The sequence below is a fragment of the Magnolia sinica genome, chromosome 16, assembly GCF_029962835.1.
Source record: "Magnolia sinica isolate HGM2019 chromosome 16, MsV1, whole genome shotgun sequence".
NCBI lineage: Eukaryota > Viridiplantae > Streptophyta > Magnoliopsida > Magnoliales > Magnoliaceae > Magnolia > Magnolia sinica.
In genome coordinates this window covers 36,826,244-36,849,632 of record NC_080588.1, presented here as the reverse complement: position 1 = coordinate 36,849,632, position 23,389 = coordinate 36,826,244, and the positions used below count along the sequence as shown (strand labels likewise).

The following is a 23,389-nucleotide window of genomic DNA, read 5'->3' as shown; positions in this document are numbered from 1 at the left end:
CTTCAGTAGCTTCTGATGCTCATATGCTTTATTAATGACAAGTCAAGGTTGTGTTTCTCCAGGACCAGAACCATGGTTAGTGTCTTGGTCGACATGATCAAAATCCCTCTCCACAGTGAAAGGGCTAATAGGCCTCCAAGCCTCTCCTAGACCGAGTCTCACAGTTGCCGCCACCATCCCTATCACCATCATCACCATCGTCGTCATCACCAGCATCACCCTCAGTATCACTCTAAGTCTCAAATAAGATCTCACCACCACGTGTACCATGTGACAATGACTACCGTGGGTTGCCCTTCGAATTCCTCGTCAATGGGTCGAAAGATTTGGGAGGAGATCCAGCCTCCTGTATATAAGCGTCATCATTGATCTGCTATGATGCTACTTCTTCACTATATGTAGCTCTAGTCATCCATCTGAAGTGTCCAAGTCATTGGACTTAACCCGCTCATAAAGTGGGTCCTCTGTATCATTGTCAACATATGCATGTTAACCAAACAACATTAAGTCGAGCAGGTCCTGTGCTTTTTTTTTTTTTTTCTTTCGAACATAGCAACCTCTCTCATAGCTTTATGTTGTAGTGGCAGTTTATTAACTTTTAAAGCCTCTCGTAACCCAATCTGTAGGCTTGTTCATGTGAATAAGGGAGAAGGTGCTCCAATTTCTTTCACAGAGTGAGGTGGACACCATCTGTGCGAGCACACAAATAGCTAGCCACTACAAAGTTTTGCAGTCGTCCCATACATAGCCCACTATTCGCCTGTGAAGTATATTATTTTTTCCTCAGTTACATATGTACTATTAAAATATGAAAAGTAACTTTAAGTTGTAAGAGGTAAATAATGCAACAACTCACATGCCATCATCTTCGCCCTCGTCGATCGTGCGGCGTCACACCCAAACATTGCATCTACATCGTGGAATTGAATAATTTGTTGATGACATTTAGCATTAAGAATGAGTATAAAGGTTTTCATGAAGTTAAAGAAGAGGTAAGTGCGTAATATGTTTATCTCATTGCCAAAATTGCCTTTCCTCAAATAGTGGGGAATAACTTGTTACATACCTCATGCACAACTTTCTTTAAGCTTTTGTCTTCAAAGAGTACAATTGTAGTGGTACTCGGGATTTAGGAAGTATGCTGAAATCTAACACGGTGCAAATATTCACATATCAGTACAAGAAAAGAGCTATACATACTACACAAAGAAGTACTAAAGTATTGAGGCTCCATAAAATCAAATATAAGCCTGATGAAGTGGGTGCAAAAAGGTCCTTTGTCGATGGCCATCGATTATTGCATGCACACATTTATATGCATTGGGGTCTCTAGCATTGACAACTTTTTTCATTAACTGCATGGATGCAAATAAAGATCCCATTGATGGATATATCTCATTATACACAATCCTTAGCACTACATATATGGCTCCAAAAAACCCCCCACTTTGCGCAAGCGATCTTAGAAGGCGTTGCTCAATACAAGCTCCTCAATCCTCCATTGTACTCTTTTGCCACTCTTATTCCAATTCGCATACTCCTTATAATTGAAAAGTTCTCGCAGCCCCTGCCTGTGTTTTAGGAGGCTATTTAGGGCGATGTAATTTATGGTGAACCGTGTTGCCTCGGCCACACTATATCCTCACCACACCTCTCACGCATCTTGGATAGTAACCCGTTGTGGTTGTAGATGAAATTTGTGATTAACTGTGCATCAATAATTATAACCTTCATTGAAGGCCATCCCCTATCGCCTCCAGTATATGATCTATGCAGTGGGCTACGTGCGGGGTCCAATGCAAATGGTACTTCTTCATTATCTTCCTCCCTACCTTCACAAATGTGCTCCCATTGGCCTTAAAAAACTGCACGATGTTCGTCCTGCCAACGTCTTTCATAACATCATGCATCAGCCCATAAATGTAATCCGAGCTTTTTTTTTTTAATCTTATTACTAACATTTATGGACTCTAATAACATCGTCTATCCCCTATAATATACCCCAAAATTTATGACCGACATCCTCACCTGTCCAGTCCACCCACTACACATCACAATGTAGTTGTACATCTCCCATGATGGACGAAACTCCTCTACATAATGCTACATGTCAGCATACCCTTCATGTAACCATTTGTCCATTATCTCACGTGGCGTAGGTGGCACCACACCCTCACCCCCACGCTACACTTTAATGATCATATTCTTAAAGTGCGGGCTCGTTGCTGCATCCGCGGGGATGTGATCATAGATTTTAAAAAATTGTAATGACTTTCTCACCTTCTTTCGCACATCCCCTCCACTAAAAATTCCCTTCAATTTTTTCTGTGTTTCCCCTGCTTCTTTGTACATCATCAAATTTGAAGGTAGATCCAGTACCCGCATGCTATTGCTGCGGTCCATACCCTATATCCTTACACACCACGCTCCTGCATGGACCCCTCAAAAGTGGGCCCTCTAACTGCCTCTCCTAATCCCTCTCTCACTCATCCCATAAAGACTCATACTCATGTTAAGATCCGGATCATCCTCATCCAAATCCATTGCATCCTCTTACCTACTGACCATGCTAACTCGTTCCTAATCTCCCTCTCCCATGTAGCGTGATCATCTTCCATTGCTTCCCTTATCTCCTTTTTAACTTCTATTAGGCATTTTGGGCAATTTATAACATTCTGATGTGCTCTCGCCAAGTATTTCTTCTGGCGGGTCACCCCTCCACTCATCATTATGTGGCTACAAAATGCACATCGAGACCTGAATTGATTATCATGAAGTGGGGGCTTGTACTTCCATCTAATGTCAGGCTGTCTCCTCCCTCTGACATTTTCTACCTGCAAAAGAACATTAAGCAAACTACAATGTTAGTACATGCAGTGTGCTACATTCATAATTAATAAGGAAATTTAACCGCAATGAAATTGGAATTTATGAAAAAAACAATTAGTTAGTTTGTTTCTGAAAATTACCCAATTGATAAGAATGTGTAGATCAGGTTATATACATGTTTTATTTCGTGTTTTGACACTAAAATTGCAACCGATTTAGAAAAAAATTGGGGAAATTTAGAAAATTTCCTAATTTTCCATAAATCGGCCCGTCTTCCCCAAATCCAAAAATTGGAGAGTTTTTTATGATTATTTCATCAAACGCTCCTAAACACTATGAAATTGGGCAAAATTGATTGCTGATTGGAGTGTAATTTCGAAAAGAAGAATATTTTTTTTTATTAAAAAATATATATTTTTTTCGAAAAATTCCCAAATTGCCAAGAATGTGTAGATCAGGTTGTATACTTGTTTGATTTCATGTTTGGACACTAAGATTGCAACTGATTTGGGAAAGATTGGGAAATTTTTAATTTTTCCTTGATTTTCTGCAACTCGGTCCATCTCCAAAATTCGAAATTGAAACTCTAAATCCATGTTTTTTCATGCAAAACATGAAGAATCATGGATTTTTTATTTTTTATTTTTTCCATTTGACACTAATTACAAGTTAGTTAACATCTGAATCTACATCCTTACCTGGTGTTCAAGTTAGATATTGACTATGGATTGCAATATTCAACTTGTATCCAACCTGTTTATAGCCCTACATGTGTGCACATAACAAAGTTCATCTCTAGATAGGATGTTTGCAAAATCTTCTTCAAAATTAAAAAACACGACAAAGCTTCTTGTATCACACAAATGTTTTTCTTAAACAGGTTCCCAAGATTTTAATCTTTTTCAGTAGCAACACAATTGGAAGCCCAAATTTTGCATTATGGCTCTCAATCTCTTTTTATTTTCCTTCTTATTTGTAGGATCCTTCTAGCTAGGTGTTGCTCCTACTTTAAATCCCCATTTTGAAATCTTGCACCCACTCCTGTTTACATTTTGAAATGGATTCTTCTCACTCTGTACTTGAATTTGTTACTACTTCGCTTCACACCACTATGCAACTATAATTTCCTTCATCATTTGTGATTTTCTTAGCTTTTTTTTTTTAAAACAATAAAATGTTTTCATTGGCCGTTGTTTTGTGTTCTCTTGTTAAATGGATCCTTTCTTATGATCTTTATTAGGATTTTGAGAGAGTTGTGATACATCTTATCTTAACACATGAACAGACCACATGACAAGTGAAAGGGTGACCTTTGGAACCTGCATAAGGAGCAAAAAATGTTCTTGTTCTCATAAATAATCTTGATCCATCTTGATTTGCAACCAAACAATTTTAAATCCCTCAGAAGATCTGTCTCCATATCTTACTTTGATATAAACTCTTACTACATCTGTTCTAGATGCTGCTAATGAAGTTGGATTGTATCTTGATTACCTTCTGTCAACATAGCAACAAAAGTCTACCAGATGTGGTGGAGCCTATGAGGTCAATTTTGGAGTCGCCACTAGCCCATTTCTTTTGTATGGTTCAAGGATGGCTATAATCCTTGTGGGCTTCTCAAAATCCAAGAAAGTAATCTCCTTGATTTCGAAGAGTTGACTCCAACTAGGTCTCCTAATTTCTCTTCCGTGTAAGGACCACGGTTATGGAGTAGGAAGCAGTAAGGCACCCTACACCACAAAGATACAATCTCTACTCGAGGAGAAGGAGATTCCAAAGATAGGAATTTTGATAAATGGTCGACTTGAGCCCCAAAGGTTAAAAGAAAAGAAAGAAGAAATAAATTGAATAGAGAAGGAGAAGAAAATAAGAGGGAGGCTTGGGAAGGTGAGTTGATTGCTCGCTCGTCCTCTCATGGCTCGGATGAGGTTGTGATCTTCAAAATTCTTGTGCTTGGGGCTTGAAGTTATACTCCAATCCATAGATTGAAATTTAATTGCTTGTTGAATGAGGATCTTGCCTTGTATGGTCTTCTAAGAGAAGTGAGTAGGGTGAAGAACAAATTTGCTTTACCCTCAAGGTTGTCAAAGCCCTGGCTCACCACTCCTACAAGTAGAGTTGTACTCTGTGGCTTTGGGGAAGATAGAATTCTCAAGCTCTTATGCTAAGGCCATCATATAGGGTCTACTAGAGGATGAGGAGGGCCTAGACGGCACTTTGAAGACCCCACATGCATGGATCGTGTGTCTAGAAGACCCCATATTGGGAATATGCATGTGGGTTGCTATTGTACAAGCATTCGACCATTGGCCCATCTGACTGTCAAATCATCATCTGCGGGCCATCGGACTACTAGTCCACTTGGATTTTGGACCACATGGGTCCTTAGTTGTAGGTAGGGGTGTACATTGAGTCGAACCGAGTCGAGCTGGCCTTAGCTCGAATTGGCTCGGCCACTAGCTGACCTCAGCTCGAACTCGGCTCGGCTCAGTCCTCGAGCCTGACTGGCCAGCTCGGCTCGGTCCGGTCAGCAGCTCGGGCCAGATCGAGCCAAGATCGAGCCGAGTTCGCCATTGCAGCATTTTCACAAACACCTAGACTGCACCTTCAAAATCTCACTGTATTCGAGATATTATCAATGGTTTTACAAGTATTTTATCAAATACCTTCTAAGCAACATAAAAATCAAGAAAAAAAGGGTGTTGGTTTCATATACATACCTTCCTTGCCACCAGCCACACTTCTTTGAGTCATTTCATCAAACACTTGGTGAGCAACATCAATATCAAAGTAACCGAGTCACCGAACTGGTTCGATCCGAGTTCGATTCGAGCTGGGTTCGATTCGAGTCGAGTCGAGTTGGGGCTAGCTCGAACTCATTTTCGAGCTAAAAAAATCAGCTTGACTCGGCTCGAACTCCAGCTATGAACCGAGTCGAATTGAGCTTTTTTGAGTCAAGTCGAGCGAGCTAACTGAGCTAGCTCGATTCGTGTACACCTCTAGTTGTAGGCCATGGTGTGCCGTAAAGGTAATGGTGGCAACCGTTACACGTTACAGGGTCGTAACGGTCATAACAGTCGTTATGGAAAAAAAATGACACGTAATTGCCGTTAAAGGCATCACATCCCCTATAAAGGCCATAATAGCCCCGTAATGGTTTATTATGGGACATATATAGGTTTTTCATACTTTTTAATCAATAGTACGGGGCAGATATAGGTTTTTCGAGAGTTTTTTCAATAAATAAAAAAAAATAAAAAAGAGAGACCATTACGGTCGTAACAGCCGTTATGCCCCGTATCGTAAAGGTAACGGTGGTGGCCGTTATGGCCACCGTTAACATTACGGAACACCTTGTTGTAGGCGCTTTTATTTTTACTTTTATGTTGGACGTGATTGATGGTTTGGATTGGGATTTGATGATTTAAATTCATTATTTTTGAGTTTGCACATTTTTTAGTACTAAGGGCATTATTGTAAATTTTACTTTTTGAGAATATAAATGGGGGGTGCGAACTCAAAGGGTGAACATCAGACGGTCCCCTTGTCGGTCTTGCTGAAGCCTGAATTGGCTCGAGATATCTCATGATCAGTCCAGTCATAAAAGGGAAGACTTTACGCTCCTCAAGACCGAATGCCAAGGGGTTTTGGGTGATGGGGTAACCACTTATTGCGCTTTCACCTTTTTTTACGGACACAATGGTCCGTTGCTGCTATACTGTGGTGAAGTAGCTTAGGATGATTAAACCGTACTTGATGACTTTCTTCTTTTCTGTTAGCACGCATCCAGTGACTGATGAATCTGTTGTCGGAAGAAGCGTAAGCGCAGCAAGAGAATTCGCTGCTTTTGTGCCAACCTTCTCGCCTAGAAGCTAGAAGGAATCAGTCTTTGGGGGAGGGGGCGTTCACACCCTAGCCCAAGAATATTGAAGAAAAAACTCTTTTGTTCTCTTTTCTCCTCATTGCATGAGATTTGTAGGTGAAGATCTCAATTCTCTAGGGATTGGAGATGAGGTGCGATGCCCCGAGGGTAATCCTCATTTATCCATTCTTTTTCTTCAAAGGTAAGTCACAATCTCTCTCTTTTCATTCTCTTCCTATTCAAACCCTAAACCCCATCACTTTTCTCTTATTTTCATTATTTCTTCTCTCGATCCTCCAAACACCCAACTCATCCAAAACCCTAAGCCATGCACCCTCTCCCGTGGTCATACACACGTGCGCACACACGGGCGTGCAAGGCTGTCCGCGTGGACAGCCACTTTCCCTTTGTTTTTGCTTTGTTTCTCCCATAAAACCATAACCCTAATAGGCTAATACCCTATTCCATCCATCTTTGAAACCCTAACCCTAATCTTCCCCTAAACCCTAACCTTAGGTTTCCTATTTTGAACCCTTAGCCCCACATTGTGTCCAAGACTTGAATTCATCAATCTAGTTGAGTGTTGGGACCATTCTATGCTAGAACGGGATTCCCGCATCTCGTAGGGATCAAAATTTCATAGTTTTATATTGATTATGCATGGTGGGATGATGACTCTGGTTAGAACCTAGCTAGTTAAATCTGAATTTTCGGATTTGTGGTATAGTACATGTTTTTTAATGCTTGATTTAATTGTAGTAATCTGGAAATTGATCTCATTTATCACTTTAGCTTAGACAACCTTCATCCTGCATCATCTTAGCTCCTTGCTCCCATTCTTTTTGTGTTTCTCCATAGAATTTTTAGAATTTCTCCTAGCTAGAGATAGGCTATGGAGACTTAGGAATTTTGAGACAAAGATCCCTTTCTTGTAGTAAAAGGTCTTTATTTATAGAGGAGATGGGTGGCAATGTTGTAAATTGAAGGTAGGTTAAGGGTGTCCTAATGGGTAGGTTTGTTATGGATGATTGATAAGTGGCAAGATCTTGGGAGGGAGTTGGTGATTTGGGTATAAACTGTAGAGAATTTAATGGCAATTGGGTTTAGGTAAGGTTCCAGGAGGTTTCTAGAGGCTAGGAAATGAATGGTTGAGATTAAAACACTTGAGAGAATCTCATGGTTTGAAAGAGGGTAGTTTTGGGATTTCCGAGTTAGTTAGCATTGTAGCTCTATAAGAAGATGATGGTTAGGGTCAAACTAAGGCTCTTAGGGGTATTTCGGTAAAAGGTGAATCAAAAGGTTAAAGGAAAATGGAATTTGGGTTTTGAATTTCTGTGCAAAGATATGGATGTCATTTTCAAAATTGTTTTTTGCAGTCTACCACGCACACCTCTTAGTTTTTCGATCAGAGCTCAGTGCTCGAAGGATTTGGGTGATTTATGGCTCATCATAAAGGGTATTTGATAGGGTAACTTATGGTTTTGGTCTGAGGGACAAATAGTGGTTGGGAGATATGGGTCCCACCGATTGGGTCGAATATTTGTTCTGCAACTATCAATCAATCACACGCACTGTCCGCTCTTTTATCATAACTTTGTTCCTGTAGATCGGATCATCTTGATATTTAGCTCATCGGAAAGACCATTTGCTGGGCTACAAAATGGACCTATGGATCATAAGGCTTGGATGCCAGGAACGTAAGAAATTGAAGTTCCAAATTGGCCCCAAATCTGTCCTTGGATGCAGAAAATGTTTTCATCATTTAGGTACCAATATATTTGTGATTTCCTTCCTGGGATGCAGAAATACCTTTTTCCTGTCTCGTGGGTTTAGATAAAAAATATGTGGGGGCCAGCCTTGGATTAGTCGAGGTTCCCCATGTTTTTGGGTCCATTTTGAGCCCCAACTCCTTTGATTCTTGGGATTGGGGTGTGTTTTCGGGGTCATAGCCAGGTTTGGGTTGTGTTTGGGCTTAAGCTTGAGCATGTATCTGGGGTTTACGTTTGGGTTCAGCATGGGTTTGCTATGGATGGGCTTGGACTTAGGCTCTGAGGTAAGTACTTTGCAATTCTGCTGTACATTTTCTTGATACGATGTGAGGTTCTTTTTCCAAGATGAATGGGTTAATAGTTTAAACACTGTTGAGTGGGGTGTCTACACCTTCCAATAGCACCAGCTATGGAACAAAGGCACCCATCATTATATAGATTCAAACGCAAGTTCGGAAGATGAATTCACCTGCGAAAATGATAAATCATGTCCTTGAACAAACCAAGAGTTCCAACAGAAACCCTAATTGGCTTCTTCTTGAGCAGTTGATAATCTCTAGTAACATGTTAGTGATTTCTAAAGCAAAACGCATGACAAAGCTTCTTGTATGCATACCAGTCTTCCCTACGTAAATCTCCCCTTTGATGCTCCACTCCATTCAAATCACAATAATAATACGCTCCAGCGGAGGTCTTTTGTTAAGAAATCTCCCAATGATGGCCTGCTTTCATGGCATGGAAACTTCTAATATAATTGGTTTGTGTTTGCATGTATGTGTATGTACATACACACCCATATGTATATCCATGTATACACATATCTTGCTTGGTAGCATTTTCACTTGCCAGTCCCCAGCCCAGCTTGATGTCAGGTAGGCACTCAGTCTTTGAATCTTTGCATTCAATCATGAATATTCCTTTCTTGTATTGGTGAAACACAATTCTCTGCAAACTCTGCTTCTTATAAGTTTTAAGAGTCAGATTTCTTTCATCTCCTTGATGTCTTTGTTGAATTAGTTCTATATTTGTTGCTGCATGTCACTTGCTGTATCTTTATTTATTTTGCTGCTTATTCCTTTTCAGGTAACATCCCTCAATCTTGAAATTGTGAGAGCACTTGCACGAGGTATGGTTCAGTTGGATATTTCTATTATATCTGTTAGTCGTGTCATGAAGTGATCATTTTTGTCTAGGGCTGTCAATGGGCCTGGCTCGGGCTGCGTTGAGGTCTGTCCAAGCCTGGCCTGCAAAATAAATTCCAGGCCTGACCCAGTCTGTGCCTATGATGGGCCCAAATTGCCCCGAGCCAACCCCACGTGTTTATGCCTGACCAGAGCCTGAGCCTGAGCCTGTGCCTGGGATATGTCCTTGTACTGCTCAAGGGCACACATGTTAGAGTTTCACCCCATTAATAGGAGTATACACTGTGAACAGGTTCTTGACAAAAAAATATACTGGTCCATAGATCACGAAGATCACACTTGTATGGGAAAATGGGTAGTTGGAAGAAAAGTCCAGCAGTTGAAATTCAACATGCTGTGTGGCACATTGGATGAGCATACTGCCCTGATTTTTTGTATATGACATGTGCAGCATGCACACTACCTAATGATTGCCAGATCGATCACAGTATGCATTTGAAGGTGGAAATCAGCCCCGCATGGTTGCTGTGACACCAAGTTGTGCATTATTTCAAAACTTATTTGCAAATGGTAAAAACAACATAAAAGAAAGAAAATGACCAAAAGATTGGATGCACCAGGATGTTGCAACCCATCACTGCTGTTATCCGTGCTTGCCCATCAGATGGTGTGGTCATCAATGGTGTGACCTGTCTGATCAATGGCCTAGATCACCTGGCTAGCTTCTCTTTCTCAATTCTAAAAAGGAAAAAAGAAAAAAGAACAACTTACCTTCTCCCTTCTCCTCCTTTCTTTTCTTCTTCCATGCAATTGTTTCTTTAATATCTAGTTCTAGGGAAAGCAAAAATATACTGGTCCATAGATCAGGAAGATCACACTTGTATGGGAAATTGGGCAGTTGGAAGAAAAGTCCAGCTGTCCAAATTCAACGTACTGTGTGGCTCATTGGATGAGTGTACTGCCCTGGTTCTTTGTATATGACATGTGCAGCATGCACACTACCTAATGATTGCTAGATCAATCACATTATGCATTTGAAGGAGGAAATCAGCCCCGCATGGTTGCTGTGATGCCAAGTTGTGCATTATTTCAAAACCCATTTGCAAATGGTAAAAATAACAAAAAAGAAAGCAAACGACCAAAAGATTGGATGCACCAGGATGGTGCAGCCCATCACTACTGTTATCCATGCTTGCCCATCAGAAAGGTGTGGCCATCAACGGTGTGACCAGCCTGATCAATGGCCTAGATCACCTGGCTAGCTTATCTTTTTCAATTCTAAAAAGAAATTTAAAAATGACAACAACACAACTTACCTTCACCCTTCTCTTCTTCTCTCTTTTCTTCTTCCATGCAATTGTTTGTTTAATCTCGAATTTTAGGGAAGGTGATTCTGAAAACTAGAGAAGTTCTAATAGCTTGCAGAAAAAAAGATATTAGCATTTAGTTTCAAAAGGGATTTATGCTTTGGAAAATAAAGAAAGTTTCAATGGACCGATGCATGGGTGTGTTTTTCCAATACAATATAGTGTAATGTATGTGTAATATATTAAGAAAATGCCCCTCAAAAAGCCTAAATGGGCTAGGCAGACAGGCTTTAATCAAAACCTGAGCATGGCCCATTTAGTAAATGGGCTTGGATTTTTGGACCAGGCCCAGCACTCAGTCCTGATATGCTAGCCCAAGCCTGGCCCAAAGCAGGCCAGGCCAAGAAGCCTGACAGGCCAGTCCGGCCCATTGACAGTCCTAGTTTTGTCACAAATTCATAGTTTCATTTTGTGTGAATTTTTACTTTTATACTTCTATCCTTTTCTCTTATGTATGGGCATCAACATAGTTTGCAAAGGTATGCATGTATAAATGCACATGTAGATCATATATGATGCATAACACTGCTGCTCATGTCTTCTTTTATTCACCTTGTCGTTTAAAAAACTAATAATAAAGAGAAGAGATAGAAAGAAAGAAAGAAAAAAGATTCTTCAATCCATGAAGTCTCTAGGAAACCCAGGCTTTATAACATCTCTTGTGTCTTTGTGAGCCAACATGACTAGGGCAAATCTGAGGCCACTCTGTGTCTTGAACCGCATTGTGAGAAATTGAAAATGACAAGCCATGGCTGAATTGTTGCTTAGCCATGTGATGTAGGACATGAAATTAAATGTAGAATGCAAGAAATCAAGCTCATGATTATACCAATTTAAACAGTCACAAAATTCCACATCCTACATACTATCAAACATTCAAAAAGGGGAATCTATGGGGGTTCAAACCTACACAAGTTTAGGGCTGGATCAAATAAAATTATAAACCAAACAAGCCCAAAGGAGTGTAAGATTCATCCATTCTTATAAAGGATTGTTCCCCAATTTAAGAGATTCACCATGTTTCAATTCGAGGGAAAATCTAGGGTTTGCAAATTTGGGGATAATTGGGATTTGTGATTCTTTAGGGTTCCATGAAGTCTCTAGGAAACCCAGGCTTTATAACATCTCTTGTGTCTTTGTGAGCCAACATGACTAGGGCAAATCTGAGGCCACTCTGTGTCTTGAACCGCATTGTGAGAAATTGAAAATGACAAGCCATGGCTGAATTGTTGCTTAGCCATGTGATGTAGGACATGAAATTAAATGTAGAATGCAAGAAATCAAGCTCATGATTATACCAATTTAAACAGTCACAAAATTCCACATCCTACATACTATCAAACATTCAAAAAGGGGAATCTATGGGGGTTCAAACCTACACAAGTTTAGGGCTGGATCAAATAAAATTATAAACCAAACAAGCCCAAAGGAGTGTAAGATTCATCCATTCTTATAAAGGATTGTTCCCCAATTTAAGAGATTCACCATGTTTCAATTCGAGGGAAAATCTAGGGTTTGCAAATTTGGGGATAATTGGGATTTGTGATTCTTTAGGATTAAAGATCTGGATTTAAGGCTAAAGAGGAGGAACAAAGAGGAAAAATAGAACCTGAGATGAGCCACATGCGTGGATAGTAGCTGGCTCTGGGCGCATGTGCGTGACCACTCGTCCACACGTGTGTGGGGCCCAGAAAGTCAGAAACCGACTCCTAAGCTAGGATCAGCTAGGGTAAGACTGCCTCCATGCCAAATTTCGTGTCGATCCGATACATAGTTTGTACGTGGTGCTTCGCCGAAGTTTCAGCCCCGTTGATGGGCCAGAATCTGAAAATCTGTTTGTGCACTGTTATAGGATAGAACTTGGATACGCAAGAGGGTGAATCTGAAGGTGGAAGGGATGTAGAAGATGATGGATGTGGGGCGTAATGAAGTGGGGATGATTTGGGATGGTTGTGGCTTCGGACCATGGTAGTTAGCCCTTCGAGGAAGGAAGTGTTTCACACCCAATTCAATTCTTCAACCCAAAGAGATAGAGAAGAAGAAAACTCAGAATTTTTTATTCATAAACTTCATTGAGAATACCTACATGGGGTTGCTTATTTATAAGAAAACCCTAAACCCAAAAAGACAATTTTACCCTTGCGCCATGTGCGCACACTAGTACTTAAAGCTGAAGTAAATAAAATAATAACTAATCTAAGCAATCAAACTCGTTCATGATGTTTCTAATAATGAGAATAATCAAAACTTAAAATCCTAGATCATTTAAGGTAGTGAGACACGATCATGAGATCTGATGGTAGAATTTATATGATGATCGGGTCACTCCAATGCTCCATAGTGCAACCCCTAACGATAAGGCCCTCCAAAGATGTCGTCGTCAATCCAAATCAAAATTGGGGCCCGCCTCCTCGAATACGTGCGTAGGGTGGGGGGCATGCGCATGATGTTCTCATCAACTCTCCCCGACTGCGAAGGTTTCGCCATTGGTGAAACAAAGCTTCTGAACCACTCAAAGATGTCGGGATTAAGTCTCTGAAGCTCCTCCTCAGTGAGCCACGTACTGTCTAAAGCTGGGCGTGACTTCCACTTGATAAGGAACTTTTGAAAACCACCGTTCAACATCGATACTATCTGATGGTATAGAATATCCTCTATCTCCTCTCTGGGTGTGGGAAGGGTAGGTATGGGAAGATGGGTCAGGAAGGGGCCATGGATCAAGGGAAAGGTCTGCGGAATCAGGATGGTTAAGTGAAAGGCTGGACAATGTATCAGTGGTCCCCTGAAATGCAACTAGATCCTCCATATTGAATATGGAACTAATTCCCATGGAAGGTGGAAGATCTACCCCATACGCATTGAGACCGTTTTGTTTTATAATTTTGAATGGTCCAGCGCTACGCGTGTGTAATTTACGAACGACTCCCTAAGGGTACCGCTCTGGCTTGATGTGAACCATCACAGAGTCCCCTACATTGAATTCCTTGAATTGTTTATGTTGGTCTGCAGAAATTTTGTAATGTTCATTACTAGTATTGATCTTTCGCCTAATTTCTTAATGCAGTGAATGAATATGATGTGTAAAGGACTCTGCAGACTCTGATGGCTTGTGGGACAGGGACATAGGGACAAGATTAATAGGCTTTCTAGGTTTATAACCAGTAACGACTTCAAAAGGACTTGGACCCATGAATCTATTGACAGAACTATTGTATGCAAACTCGGCGATAGGTAGTGCAGTGTCCCACGTCCTGGTATGCTCCCCCACTAAAAACCTGAGCAAATTTCCTAGGCTCCTATTAACCACCTCAATTTGACCATCGGTCTGAGGGTAGTAGGCGGAAGAAAATTGGAGCCTAGTACTTATCATATGCCATAGCGTTTTCTAAAAATAACTCATGAATCTCACGTCATGGTCAGACACTATAGTTTTGGGTAACCCATGAAGCTTGACAACCTCACTAAAGAAAAACATGGCAACATGAGATCCGTCAGAGGTTTTCGAACAAGGGATGAAGTGGGCCATTTTAGAAAAACAGTCCATGGCAACAAATACGGAATCGTGTTTTCGATTAGTCTTGGGGAGCCCAAGCACAAAGTCCATACTGATGTCCTGCTAAGGGACGAATGGAACTGACAAAGGTGTGTATAGCCCTGTATTCTGCTTTTTCTGCTTTGCCAGTTGACAAGTATGACACTGCCTTATAATTTTGGTCACGTCTCACTTGAGGCTTGGCCAATAGAATCTATCCTCCACTAAGGCAATGGTCTTGTCTTGACCAAAATGACTTGCCACCAATGTTTTAAATATCGACAATATCGGCCGATATATCCCACGATATATCTTATATCTCACCTGTGCGATACGAAACGCACAAGTAGTGAGATATATCCCAGATGTTCGATTCGGTGAGCATTGTCAATTTTTCATCCTTTTTTTTTTTTCTTCTAATAATCATATTAAATCAGTCTCAAATTGTTAATGTGTAAAAAATTATGGATCGAGAGCTTCAATTTTGAGATTTGGAGGAGATGGACCGAGTTATGGAAAATTGAAAAAAATAAAAAAATTTAATTTCTCACAACTCTGTTGCAATCTTTGTGTTCAAACATAAAATCAAACATGTATGTAACGGTTGTAACCTAATCTAGTGATTCTTCTTTTGCTTTTGAATGTATTACTCATGTTTCCACGTCTTCTTACATTTATAAATTATATAAATAGACTTTGAATATACTTTGCATCAATTCAGTTAGACAACTATAGATTAGGACCCCACACAAAAAAAACCTATAATGTGCACTTGTTTTTGTAATGTTTTTATTTATAAGTGTGTATTGATGTCCTTTTTAACAATCACTGAAGTTTCATTGAAAAATTCGACCAATTTCCCAATGTTTCCTCATGTTTCCAACAACAGCGATACAACCGATATATCCCATGCAATAACTGATATGTATTCATATCCTAAAGGTGCGATATGTAGATACCGATGTTTTAAACATTGCGTACGACCCCTCCAGAATGTAACTCCCAGACAAGAAAATCGCGGAGGGAGGTGCGAGGTATGCACAAACGGTCACTCCTAAACAAATATCCGTCCAATATCAAATACTCACTGCTAGCTCCTGATGGACTCTCTAACAACGATGCGTACACAACTCCAAAATCTGGGTACTCAGAATAATCCTTTTTGACACGCTCGAGCCTCGTGACTTCGACACTCATGGAATTGAGTAATGCGACTTGACAACTCAATGCGTTGGCAGGCTTATTCTCTACATCGGCCTTATGCTTAAGCACAAAAATATACTCTTGAAGGAACTAGACCCACTTGGCGTGCCTAAGGTTTAATTTCTTCTGAGAGTTCAGATATCTCAAGGCCTTGTGATTTGAGAACAAGACGAATTCTTGCGGCAATAAATAATTACGCCAGTGGCACAACAATTGCACTACCGCGTAGAATTCTTTGTCATAGGTGGAGTATTTTTGTTTCGCCTCATTCAGTTTCTCACTAAAAAAAGCGATAGAGTGCCCTTCCTGACTAAGTACTCCTATGCCGACTCTTGACGCGTCGCATGCGACTTCAAAAACTTTCGAAAGATCCAGAAGTCGCGTGACTTAACCTTCGGTCATCTTGACCTTTATCTCCTTGAAGGCATTCAAGGCTGCCTTCGTCCATTGAAACTCTCCTTTTTTATGTAATCTGTGATAGCAGCCATAATGGAACTGAAGCCTCGAATGAACCATCTATAGAAGGTGGCCAAGTCATGAAAGCTGCACACCTCGTGAATATTTCGGGGTTCAGGCCAATTGATAATGGCAAAACCTTCTCGAGATCCACCGACATACCCTCAGTTGACACAACAAAACCTAAGAAGATAACATTGCTAGATATAAACGCACACTTCTTTAGGTTAGCGTACAATTTTTCGGCTCTAAGGATCCCACAAACCTGCCTCAAATGGTTAAGGTATTGTTCCTTGGTCATGCTATAAATCAGGATATCATCAAAGTGGACGACCAGGAACTTCCCCATGAAGGGCCTCAACACTTGGGTCATCACACGCATGAAGATACTTGGGGCATTAGTTAGCCCAAAAGGCATGACTAGCCACTCGTATAGCTCATCCTTTGTCTTGAAGGCCGTCTTCCACTCGTCGCCAGAGCGTACACGGATTTGGTGATAACCACTTTTGAGGTCAATTTTTGAGAAGATAGTAGCATTGACCATCATATCCAACATGTCATCAAGACGCGGTATGGGAAACCGATACTTGATTGTGATTTTGTTGATGACCCTACTATCAACACACATCCTCCATGTGTCATCCCTCTTAGGAGCTCATCAACTTGCCTCTTTAACTCTGCATGCTCTTTTGGGTTCATTTTGTAATGAGGGAGGTTTTGTAGAGTCGCCCCAGGGACTAAATCAATGGCGTGCTGTATATCCCTCATAGGGGGAAGCTCATCCAGTAGATCATTAGGAAAGACATCACGAAACTCATCCACTACTGGAATGGCCTCAGTGGGTAATTTTACACTAGCCTTTGGTGCACTCTCCCTAGCCACAAGGGCATACACCATCGAGTCCCATCGAGTCCGACTCATTCTCTCGCTCAAAGTCTTTGGCATTTAGAATATGGTGAGGCTTCAATTTGGACTTTGATTCCTTTAATTCCTTTGAGCCGCTCACATCACTCTTTGTGGTGGACTCCTTTCCAGTCGTGTTCTCGGGTGGGAGAGGATTTAGCTTGACTTTCTTGCCCTAAAACCAAAATGTACACACATTTGAATGACCAAATATGGTGACATCTCTATCATAGAGCCAGGGCCTACCCAAAATAATATGGCCAACATCCATGGGAACAACATCACACCAGAGTGTGTTTTTATATGATCCAAACTGAATAGGAACAAGACAATGGTGCGAGACTGGAATGGAAGTCTCATCAACCCAAGACACTCTATAGGGTTGAGGATGGGCTTCAAGCTTCAAGTTCAAATGGCTCACAGTGCCAGTTGATGCCACATTGGCACAACTACGACTATCCACGATCATCTTGCAACTCTTATCACCACATTTTGCGTAGGTATAGAAGATCGTGTTGCGGCGCCAATCGTCAGTATTCTTTGCTTGGGCAAAGGCGCAACGCATAACTGCAAGGGTCGCAGACTCTTGCACTTCCTCTTCCTCATCACTAAGGATATCTGCTGGCTCATATTCTTCCTCCTCACCGTCACTTTCTGGGGGCACTACTTCTACTTGCTCATCAATTAGAAATACCTTGGTGCCCTCTTTCGTGCCACACTGGTGGGCAAAGTGACCGAACCCCTGACATCTAAAACACCTAGTCGCATCGCTTTTGCGCGAGCTAGACCTGACAACTCCTTCACCCTTATCATTCTTGGGCCTAGATTGAGAACTACTGGAAGACTTGTATTGATATCCAGTGCCAGGCTTAGCTCCAAAAGGGTTGGCCTTAGCGCCAGAATCACGAGACTCAAACCGCCTTCCCATAGATGCGTTGAGGTATTACTCGACCTCCAACACTACTTGATACATCTGTTCAAGAGTGTCTGTCCTTGGCAAGCAACTCTCTCCTAATGTTAGAACGGAGACCCGTCTTAAATCGAGCAAGAGTGAGTACGGGATCCTCTTCAACTTCACACCGGGTCAAGTACTCTTCAAACTTCTCAATGTATTCAGCCACGCTCATGGAACCTTGTCGAAGAAACTGCCAATCTTCAACTAATCTCAAGTGATAAGAGAAAGGGAGGTACTTTTCCTTTAAAATTTATTTCATTTCTCCCCAATGGACTATTGGGAGCTCCCTCAACCTTTCTTTCTTTCGCTCTACAGTAGCCCAAAACCTCTTTGCTTGGCCCACAAGCTTCATCTTGGCAAATCAGACTCGACGAGCATCCGTCGTGTCGTACCACTCAAAATAGTGGTACATATCTGCCAACCAATCTAGAAAAGCTTTAGGGTCCAAGTAGTCATTAAATATAGGGACCTCTACTCTAACTCCCTTGAGGAGGTGCATTTAGGTCATAATGATCATGATGCCCCTCGCAGGGTGGGTGCACGGGTGCGCGCCCATAACCATTTCCTTAACCACTCTTATTCATTCCCTTGTCTATCCTCCTGACCACTTGCCTGAGATTGGGCATCTTCCCCAGTGGCGGGGTTTGCCCAGGTAGAGATCTCTAGTTGGGCAACGTGCACATTAAGCTGATCAAAGCGTTGGTCAATACGTTGTTCCAAGCGCCTTCCCAAAGGCTCAAACTGTCGGGTTATGTTGTTCATGGACTCTTACAATTGCTCCATGTTTAGCGTAAGGTGCAAACCAAAACCACGACCAGTACATGTGGGCATACAACCACTCACTCAACTCAAGGACCCTCTAATGCAACTATATGCGTCTCAGTGGGACTAAATGATCCTATAAGACTATATGAAGGAAATTACACAACGCTACTAAAATTCCAATGTTGGGGTATAAAATTTGGTCAAGGGGAGAAGCTTCAAGGAGGAAACTTGGTAAAAGAAGTAAAAGATAAAAGTGAAAGACAGATGAGTTGCGCGGGAACCATGTTGCGCAAAGAGGTGAGTTGCGTGGGTCGCGCAACTTGTCCGTTGTCATGTTGGGCAGCGCAACTCTCTTGAGAGGGATGGATTAAGAATGCGAAGTGGGGTCCACGACACAAGATTCGAGGGCTCTCACGTGCGAAAGCATATAAATACCCCTCTACCCCCCTCATTTGAAGGATTGGATGCTCAGAAGACCAGTGCCTTTGATAGGTACTAGAGCCAGAGAGAAGGAGAAGGGGGGCAGAGCGCTGAAAGCGCGGGCCGCGCTACTCTAAGAGAGTTGCGGGGCCCCGCGCAACTCCCATGAGTTGCGCGGATACTCTTTGAGGCAACTGCTATGTCGAAATTTTTCAGATCCTCGGGCTATTTCAGATGTGTGAAAGGGATCCAAGCACTCCTTTATCATGCCAATAAGGGACAGAATGCACAGGAAGCCCGCACAACTCGTCTCCCCTGGAGATATGAATGATATGAGGTAGAATGCTGCCGAAATTTATATTTGAGCGGATTCGATACTTGCATTTTTGTATTTTCTAAGAAATTCTGTCTCGGAATCAAGGGATTAAAAGGATGCAATGAACTTAGAATGAATAAAATTGATGATTATTCTCTTTGCTCTATCTTTGGTGAATATGAAGTGAGATATTCCCCCGAGTCAAATGCTTTTCGTTTCTGGTCGAAACAAAATGGCAACTTCGCTGGGGACATTTATCTTGCTTAGTATTGACTTAAGAATGACTTGGAGAATTTCATCACTGTTTGGCGTCTTATAAGGCGCCAAAATGGCGACTCTCAGGGGGAACATCCTTCCTTTCATCTCCAGGATAGAATATGTTTATGAATAAATACTAACCAATATTACATATGTTCCCTGACAGAAAAAATTTACTAGGGATGTACATATTCGAGTTCTAGATTACAGAAGATATAGCGATCTTAGCAAAAAAAAAAAAAAAATGATTTTCTATTTCATACCGACAAGATTTGTAGTGGAGTATGCCTTTGACCAGCTTCGGAGCCAACAAAAGCAGCCTGTATTGAGCAGGAAAGGCAAATTTCCGGTTACTATTGGGGTTGTAATAGTCTCCCCAGTAGCGTAAGAAAATGAGAACGATTGGATAGCAGTGGCACGTTGGAGATTGAGAGTCGCAGTTAGGAAAAGTCCATCAATACCAAGAACTAGGGGACCCATTACCCGAAACGCGGCAAGGAAAAATCCCGAACTCGCTCCTCCAGCAATATATTCGGGGAAATCTTTATCTTCGCCCTCGCGCCAAGAATTTGTAGCCCTACCTGCTACAAATGCTCGATGGACTAGACAACAAAAGGTAAGTCACACATAGAGAATTCGCCAATTTATGTGTCACTTCGAAGTCTTTTGCCTCGCATTATGACGCAATCAGTTGAATCTTATGAAAGCACGTAGGGATCAAATAAGACTCCTTTTCTAATAAGTCCCGTCACACCAACCAATTCCTACTCCACACCGATGACAGCTTCGTCAGGGAATAAAGAAGCTACAGTATGTATGGCCGGAATGAGTAAAGACCTCCTGCCTACCGCTGAAGATAGATTGGAAGAAATGGCTCAAGTGCAAAAGACGTTGATGGATGAGTGTAAGAATCTTCGGGAAGCTCTGGCTACCCTCGCACACAATGTAGCCCAAATAATATTACCCCCCAATGATGGCTACTGTGCATGAACAGGAACAACGACCTGAAGGTTCTCAGCCGCCTAGAGTAGGGTCTCATGGATCCATTCCTATGACAAGAATTATAACCCAAGAAGAAGTGCACCAAATGGTTATGGAAGCCGTCAGAATAGAAAGGGAACGTGATAGTACAGGAAGGTTCTGGTATCGAACGCTGTATCCGAGGGATGTAGAAGACGTACCTTTCCCTGCTAATTTTAAACACCCTGAGTTTCAGAAATTTAGTGGAGACAGATCCCCCGACAAACATTTGATCCATTTCATCACGTCTATGGGAAATTTCTCCGCTGTTCCCCAATATTGTCTACGGCTATTTGGGTCTTTCTGAACAGGAAAGCGTTCCGGTGGTATTCAAGCCTGGCCCCAGAATCAATATAGACCTGGGAACAGATGCAGGACGCGTTTATGACAAATTTCTTTTCATCGAACCGTGATGTTAGTATTGCAAAATTTGCATCTGTAAGATAGAAGGAAAATGAGTCTGTGGAGAAATTCATCGACAAGTGGAAAACCTTAGGGGCATCATGTCGACAATTACCTGAAGAGAGGGAGCAGGTGAAAATGTGTTTAAGCTCCATGGACATAGGGATAACATTTGGACTCACCAGCGCCAACATAAGGACTTTTCGAGATCTGGCGACCAAAGCGCATGCGTTGGAACTGATGACTAAAAGATGTCAGCCTTCCAAGCTAGAACTGAAAGAAGAGGGTCGAATGGGGTAATGGAAAATGCTATTGATTAGGAGAAAAAGAAAAACACCTTCCACGACAAGAGAGAAATGTGAGGAAGAGAAGACTCAGATCAGCGAAGGGCTATAAGAATGACAAGCGACCGCGGCCATATGACTCACACAGAGAGTATGCATTCGAGAGAGAGGACGTGTTACCAATGATGGGGCAGTTATTGGCTGTCGGAACCATTAGGTTGCCCTCACCAAGATATCCAGAGGAAGTTGCAATGACGAAAGAAAGGAACTACTGTCATTATCATCGCTGTCTGAGGCATCAAACAGAAGATTGCTTGACACTGAAAAATATACTGCGAAGAATGATACGACAAGGAGAAATAGTCCTGAAAAAGGATGACGAACAACAACAAATGGTAACAATGAATTTGACGTTCATAAGAGGATGGTCAGTGGCAACGGCTAGAGAAATTGATTCAGGGGACCTATCTTCTGTTGACTGCCAAAATAACGAACTTGTGGGACAGTTTATTAGTTAAAAGAAAGTTCTGGGGGCATCTGCATTCGAAGCTGCCCAATGATGGACGAATGAAGGGAAAGATCGGGAATTGACACATAAAGCATTTTCTGTCAACAGGCTTATATTTGGTTTATCGACGATAAGCCAATTTGAAGAGCAACAATAATTTTGGTTTGAAAAGGTATCGGCACTATACCTTCAAAACCAAAAGGGGGCAAGATAGGTAATAAGAAAAATCATCATAGAATGTATTTCCCTTTCTACATAAATGGAATGTAGGTTTTCAGGTGCTCCAATGATTATCACCAATGACCATAGCCAATCGCCAATCGCCAAATGGTCATTATTGAAGCGCCAATGACCACCGTCAAAGTTGCTGCCAAAGCTGTTACTATTGTTATCATCTTGTTAGCACAAGGCCGTTTAAATTTATCGAAATCAATAGCACCGCCAGGCTGATATACTATCTTAACTGTAAAATTTCATTTCATTATCATCAGCAAATGTGGTATATTAATTTCGATTTATTACTCCAGCAAGGCCAATTCATCTTTTACAGGTGGTAGTAGGGGAATTGCGACAACAAGAAGCCGAATGCGCATAAGGCTTATCATTATTTGGCGATGGCGATATGACGGAACCATATAGGTAGCAGTGTCGCCTGTGGCCTTAAAAAGCCCGGAAAGAGCATCACACGCACCCATGCGGGCAGTGACCTATGCCATCTGTACAGCTTCAGGCAGCGTCATGTGGGCGGCCAGAGAGCGCCCCCTCGTGAATGGGTCTGACCTTGCAGATGAAGGAAAAGTGAGTCTCAGAACTAGGATGACTCCCCAGATCCCTGGTTTGATTTTAGTAGTAACGCATGAGGGAAAGTCTCTGAAGCGAGAGACCCCTCATTGATGGACTGGCAACCTTGGATTTGGTGCCTGACGGTAGCCTTGCGTGCCCCGTGAACTCTAGAGAGGTACTGTGGTCAACCCTGTGCGTAAATCCTATTAAGTTCACAGCCCAGTAGCTTCACTGAGCTCCTCTAATGGATCGCGGTTCGTGAACTCCTTGGCGACAATAAGCCCCGTAAACTTTAGAGAGTTACAGCGGCCATTCGTATAAGACCAACTCCAACTACTTATGAGTCTAAACTGTGATTGCTCCAACTACTTGCGAGCCTAAACTATGTGTGCTACTGACTAAAACCGGAACTTAGCACCGCCCATACGAGATAACACCATATAGGTAACACTATATTAATAATAATTATAAAAAAAAATGCCAATGCAAAAAGTAACGCTAATAGATAATAATAATAAATGATGTAGTTGAAAGAGTTGATTGATCAAGCATAATATTCATTCATGATATTCAGGCATAATATTCATATTCATTCATTCACTCATTCATGATTTT

The 23,389-nt window shown here is 41.6% G+C and overlaps 1 protein-coding gene across 2 annotated transcripts in view; it reads left to right on the top strand.

Moving 5' to 3' along the window:
* Positions 1 to 23,389, top strand: part of LOC131228538 (isopentenyl phosphate kinase) — a 55,594-nt gene that overhangs the window by 15,907 nt on the left and 16,298 nt on the right. For both annotated transcript variants that reach the window (XM_058224263.1, XM_058224262.1), the window contains exon 4: positions 9,544 to 9,586. In XM_058224263.1, coding sequence (XP_058080246.1) covers positions 9,544 to 9,586 — 43 coding nt within the window. The remainder of the gene's footprint in view (positions 1 to 9,543; positions 9,587 to 23,389) is intronic.